General features: G+C 41.4%; 1 protein-coding gene across 1 annotated transcript; it reads right to left on the bottom strand.

Annotated features, from left to right (window-relative positions):
• Positions 1–5,237: 5,237 nt before the first annotated feature.
• On the bottom strand, positions 5,238–5,633 carry LOC125147619 (protein FAM136A-like). The gene has a single exon (XM_047824683.1). It carries the CDS (start codon positions 5,631–5,633, stop codon positions 5,238–5,240), a length of 396 nt encoding a protein of 131 aa, XP_047680639.1.
• Between the last annotated feature and the right edge of the window lie 999 nt (positions 5,634–6,632).

Raw genomic sequence — 6,632 nt, 5'->3', positions numbered from 1 at the left:
TTTTTGTTGACATATGCCTGACCCTGATTATGCATAAGTTTGAGTATCTCCCATATGTTTATTGGTCATTTGGGATTCTTTCTTTTGTAAATTGTTTGTTCATATCTTTTCCTCTATCTTCTTCTCCTCATTATTTTCACCATTCCATTAGGCTGTTTTCTTAATGATTATGTATCATGTATAGTGTGGTTTTTGTTTTTGTTTTGTTTTTTAAATTCTGGTTACTGATTCTTACATGCAAATATCTTCTTGTGCTTTGTGGCTTGCCTAATTTTTTGGTTATATACATGATTTATATTTTAATATAGTCATATTTTTTCAATCTTTCCAAGGATGAGTCAACACAAATAATTTTTAGGTGTATGTGCTGGAGGGGGGAGCTATCAAAGGAAATTTATGCTAGATGACCTTCCTTTTCTCTGCAAAGTAAAAGAAGTCAATTTTGAAGAGATAAAACTGTGGAGTCCCTGAGGTTCCTCCTATAGCTGACATGTATTAATTGAATCCACAACAAATGCCTAGATCTAGGAGTTGACTGAGGGGGGGTGGGGGGAGGGGATGAGATGGGATTTCATGCATGGAATCCTGCTTTACAGGAGCTTACAATCAGAGGACTAATACAGGTTAGATTGTGTAACCCAGGTATACTTCCTTAAAAAGTCAGAGAAAGGAGAGATGGGGATAGGATCAAGTTAATTGTCTATGGACTGGATTAATCAGGAAAGACCATATGTCAACTTTCTTTCTTTTTTTTTTTTTTAATGTTTATTTTTGAGAAAGAGAGAGACAGAGACAGAGACAGAGTGTGAGTTGGGAAGGGGCAGAGAGGGAGGCCCAGAATCTGAGGCAGGCTCTAGGCTCTGAACTATCAGCCCACAGCCTGACGCAGGGCTTGAACACATGAACTGTTTGATCATGACCCAAGCCGAAGTTGGACTCTCAACTGACTGATCCACCCAGGCATCCCATATATGTCAACTTTCTTGACTCCCCATAAACCTAAGAAGCACAAAGTCTCAGGGCCACAAGGAAACATAGATAAGGAAATGCAGGCTGACCCAAGTTAAGGTCTCTGAGCTAGTGAGAGGCAGAATGCACACTAGAACTACAGATCCTGGGTCCAATGTACTATTCCACCTGCCAGTCAAGCATGTTAACATGCCTTCTTTGGATCATAAAACAGGGGTCAGAGAGTGATGCAAAGCAAAAGCCAAATAAAATGAAACAAATTCAATTACAGCCAGAAGAGGCCCAAGACCATTTAATCTGGGCTCACAAACTGTTACAGGCAGCTATTATAGTCACATCAACTTGTTTGTCTCATGATGATGCAGGGAGCTATGTATCTTTTTTTTTTTTTTTTTTTTTTTTTTTTACGTTGGGACAGAAAAAGTGACCTAACCTGGGCACTTTACAAGTCATAGCAAAAGAAAGTCAAAAAACATGGGCTCCACATTCAATACTTTTGCCTTCCTAAACCACAAGATGAATGGCCACATATATCTATAAATTATAGTCCCTTTCTTGTCGTACTTACATTAGTTTTATTCTTCCATTGACTATCAGGTTAACTGGTTCTAATTCCCTCTGCCTGTGGAGAAAGCAACAAATTAGGCAGCTAATCAGTAACGCTAAAAAAATGAACCAGAGATACACTGATTAAATTGCTCATCATCAAGCTATTACAGTCCTGTTTTTCCTATCTATATCCTTATCAGCAAACGTGAATGTAAAAATCACTTTCAATTGCCTGCAGACACACCATTAATTAGGATCAATTAAAAGTTCTCTCCAACCAGAAAATGCTTCAAAACCTTGATTCCTTAGTAGTAATAGCCTTATGAAGAAACTAGTGTCATGTGGTTATATGCCCATGTCAGAGAAATATCATAATGCTAGTTACAAGAAATCTTTAGAATATTCTCCAAAGTCAAATATAATGTTCACTGCTGTCAAAAGTTTGCTTCTTCTATGTTCTCAAGGAGATGGAATTCTATTAGTGCCAGACACACCTTGCCCCTTCCATAGGATTCCTAAAGGAGCTGTTCTTTTTTTTTTTTTTAAGTTTTATTTATTTATCTATTTTGAGAGAGACAGAGGCAGCACAAGTAGGGAAGGGTTAGAGAGATAGAGAGTGAGACAGAGAATCCCAAGCAGCCTCTGCGCAGTCAGCATAGAGCCCAATGCGGAGCTTGAACCCACAGATCTGCGAGATCATGACCTGAACAGAAACTAAGAGTCGGATGTTTAATCAACTGAGCCACCCAGACGCCCCAAGGAGCTCTACTCTAAACACCAGTAGTCTAGGGTGTTCTTACTATATGTAAAAATACTAAAGGAAGCAGATGAGGGAGGCAAGAAGCCCTGTCTGAGAAAGGTGGTGAGCAGTCACAATGCCCCTTCGGAACTGGATCTTTTTTTATATATAATCTTCTTTAATGCTTATTTATTTTTGAGAGTCAGAGAGAGAGAGTGTGAGTGGGGGAGGAGCAGACAGAGGGGGAAATACAGAATCTGAAGCAGGCTCCAGGTTCTGAGCTGTCAGCACAGAGCCTGACATGGGGCTCAAACTCATGGACTGAGAGATCATGACTTGAGCCGAAGTCAGACGCTCAACCAGCTGAGCCACCCAGAGCTTGGAGCCTACTTTCGGATTCTGTGTCTCCCTTTCTCTCTGCCCCTCCCCTGCTCGTGCTCTGTCTCTCTCTCAAGAATAAACATTAAAAAAATTAAAAAAAAAAAAGATATTCTTCCAAACAGGGAAGTGAGGAAAAGCATGCGACATAGAACAGAACCTAGGAGCAAAGCAGTAAGGCATGAAAGAGCAGGGTAAGTTTGTACCTGGAACGTGTGGTCAGTGCTCAGGACGTGAAGCAGGCTGTGACCATATCACCAGTGGCCTTATATGGTGGGCTAACAGGTTAGGATTTCACAAGTAGGTGTGGGTATGCTTAGACTGGTGTTTCCAGAAGATCAATCTGGGAGCCAAGTGTGGACGATGAATCTCAGGGAGGGAACCCCATTCTTAGGGACTATTACATCAGGCTAGGAGAGAAAATGATGACAGCTTGGTCTGTATAGCACTAGGATGGAGAAAGGGAAATACATCCAAAAGACATTTGGGGGTCAAATTAGTCAAATGACTATAAGGGAAAGAAAGTAATTCTTCTAGCTGAAACTGGAAAAAAGTTAGTAAGCATCAGTGTCATAGAATACAAAAGAAGACAAAATCAGGCAAAAATATAAAATTTAAAAAATTTTAAAACTTCTTTATAAATAGTTGATCGTTTTCTACCCATGAAGAGTCTATTTTAAGGGAAAAAATTATGTATTCCTTTTTGTAAAAAATAAAATTTACCCTAATGGCTTTTCTGTTTATAAATTTTACCCTAATGGATTTTGATGTGCTGGAGTAAATAATTACCAATTGTGCCAAAATTTTTTGGAAAATTTTTCAACGGAAGAAATGCTTAATCTGTATATCTGAGTTGCTTATGCATAAGCAAGCTCTCCTATAGCATTATATATATATATATATATATATTAGCATTTATATATTAATTTCTCTACAAACACACACACACACACACACACACTCAGAAATCGATTTAAAACAAACATGACATCATCTGCAGGAAGTACCAAGACATTTTCTATTAGCTTTTAATGTTGGGAAAACAAAATGAGAAGGTGACATTGTTTCACAGTTTCTTTTTTTCTTTTTTGAGGAAAAACTATACCTTTTTTTTTTAAGCTGAACCACTAGGAACATATATTACAACCTTGAAACACCAAATATTGGCTATGTTATCATTTCAAATAATAAATTGGTGAAAAAAAATAATGAAATGATAAGGGGCAGAATACTGCTTACTGCAACGGCCACAGGCAAAAGTGTTATTTGGTAATGAGGGGGTGGCTGTCCATCTTTTGCTTTAAAGGAATCACAGCTCACCCGAGTTGCTTACTTTTTCTCCTTCAGCCTTCCTGTTGCCAAGGGATTGTCTCAATAGGGCTCTGTTATTTCAGGGGGCTAAATAAGCAATACTGAGTTTAGGCTTTCCTTCCTTCTCTTCTATAAAAACCAGGTTTTTCCAAATTCAGTACCTAATAACTCTCTTAATTAAGAAGGCAACAGTTTCTCCTTCAATGTTCACTCCTGGATACTGGTACATAGTGCAATCAAAACCCCCTTACCCTTCAAGGGAAAGTGTTATGGCAAGATTGTTCAGTTGTTCTGCTGCAGATAGGCTCAGGGCCCATCATGACAGCCAGTGAGAGGGGAGATCTGCTTCCCATACCCAGTGTAACATCCCTTCTCTTGTTTCTGCAGGGTCTCTTAGCTGAAAGATGTAATACGTATTTCAAGAAATGCATATCCACATCTTGATGGCCAGAAATAGATACCCACGAGGAACTGTTGAAAGTTCTTACCCAAACTACCTCTCCCACCTTCGCACCTTAAATCAACTTCATATATATAAAACAAAACACTGTATATAAAACAAAACCAAGCAAAACAAAGACCCAGAAAGCTTTTTTCCTTTCTAAATTAGCGACCTCATGGACTTTGTTTTACAGCTTATAGAAAATGATTTGGTGATCCTTCTGGTAAACAGGAGGTTGGCAACAACAGAAACATCTCTGCTTGTACTCCACCAGATCATAGGCAGGTTAGGGGAACCTAGCAACCTGTTTGTACCTGTATACTAAGAAGAATCTTGTACCTTAAAGCCTCTGGCTTGGTACAAGGGAGATCCCTAGTGCCAGTGCATGTGAAATTTAGGTTACCAAAAATTCTCCTGTGCTATCTCAGACCTAAATTTTAGCACCAGTTTTTTCCATTTCACTTTCTAGGGTTGAAACACAAAGGAACCAGTGTGTAGAGGCAAGTGACACATGCCTCAAACTTGCCTGCTATCCTTAATTTCTTCATAAACTTCAAAGACCAAAATTCATTTTGCTTTTTAAATGGATTCCTGCTGGGGCACTGGGTGGCTCAGTCGGTTAAGCCTCCCGCATCGGCTCAGGTCACCATGTGAGGATTCATGGATTCGAGTCCCATGTCGGGTTCTATGCTGACAGTTTGGAGCCTGGAGCCTGCTTCAGATTCTGTGTCTCCCTCTTGCTCTCTGCCCCACCTCCACTCATGCTCTGTATCTCTCAAAAATAAAATAAACATTAAAAAAAATTAAATGGATTACTGCTGTCAGCCTTGATGGCCAATTACAAAGACTTCAAGTTCCCAGTGGATAAGAGATCTTCTCAGTCATGGTTGGGATGAGGTGCATGTGGTCATCCACATACTTGGTCACACAAGTCTCCAGCTGCCACTTCACCTGAAACCCTCTATTTCCTGCATCTATTGAATCTTTGGCTTTGTCACTGCAGTGCATGGTGCACTGGGCCAGGCAGCCCTGGAATTTCTTCAACTGGGTTTGAGCCAGAGGCGCATGGCAGTGCTCAATGCACTGGTGCACCTGCCGCATGGCCTCCCGACTATCCTCACAACAGCTGTACCAGAACATGAGCATCTTCTGGATGTTCTCTCTCTGCAGACTCTTCACCGCGGAGTCTACTGCCTTCTGCACCTGGAGCTGCTGCAGGTCTGCCATGGTGACCCTGCACTGCATCCCTCCAGAGGGTGCCCAGATGGACTCCGGCACTCGGGCCTGCCTGTTTCATAGTTTTTTTTTTTTTTTAATTTTTTAACGTTTTTTTATTTATTTTTGAGACAGGGAGAGAGAGAGCATGAACAGGGGAGGGTCAGAGAGAGAGGGAGACACAGAATCTGAAACAGGCTCCAGGCTCTGAGCTGTCAGCACAGAGCCCGACATGGGGCTCGAACTCACGGACTGCGAGATCATGACCTGAGCCGAAGTCAGCCGCTTAACCGACTGAGCCACCCAGGTGCCCCTGTTTCACAGTTTCTAATACAGGTAGCGTCTGTGGGAGAGGCAGCATCAGAGGTGCCTAAAAATAAGGGTGATGCAGAGAAAGTAGGCCTTCTCCCCTGCTGTAGATACTCTGGTGTGTGGCCCAGATTCCTCTTTCGGGACTGAGGTGCTCATTCACCCAGAATGAGGGAGTGTTGGTGGCTGACAGTGTCCAGCCGAATTATTTTTCTGCCCCCTTCACAGGGGCAGCCCACATATATTGGCTGATCATTTGGGGTTGGGTAGGTATAAAGTCCCAAGGGGGTCTCTGAGGAGCCATCCAGCCCTGGAGCTCCTACAGGATGGGCTGCACACGTGTGGCAGCTTCTTCTCCCTCGGCCCAGCCCTGCTCCTGTCACTCTCACAGGGGATGTTCCTAAAGGCACTCCCCAATAAACTTCTTGCAAAGAAATGTCAGAGTCCTTTTCCCAGGAATCTCAATGTACAGCACGTACCAGGACCACAAAAAGCCTTTCATGAGCACTCATTACAGAGAATGAGAGTATCACTATAAATGTACGTATTAAATGTACTGGGTCCCAAGCAAAATGAGCCATACTCCATACTCACGTTCTAGCTTATGTTCAAAAACTGACAACACAGAGATATTGTAAACAGCACACAAGTCATCTAAAGAACTTAGGTATAAAGTTATTTTACTGAAAGAATCATAACAAGGACAAATAAAAACATGTT

The sequence above is a fragment of the Prionailurus viverrinus genome, chromosome D2 (genome assembly GCF_022837055.1).
Source record: "Prionailurus viverrinus isolate Anna chromosome D2, UM_Priviv_1.0, whole genome shotgun sequence".
NCBI lineage: Eukaryota > Metazoa > Chordata > Mammalia > Carnivora > Felidae > Prionailurus > Prionailurus viverrinus.
Note: the sequence above shows the minus strand (reverse complement) of the source record. Positions and strands in the feature narration are given on the sequence as shown.

Coding starts and splice junctions, on each gene's coding strand:
- LOC125147619 (XM_047824683.1), bottom strand. CDS start 5,633: ATGCAGTGCAGGGTCACCATGGCAGACCTGCAGCAGCTCCAGGTGCAG.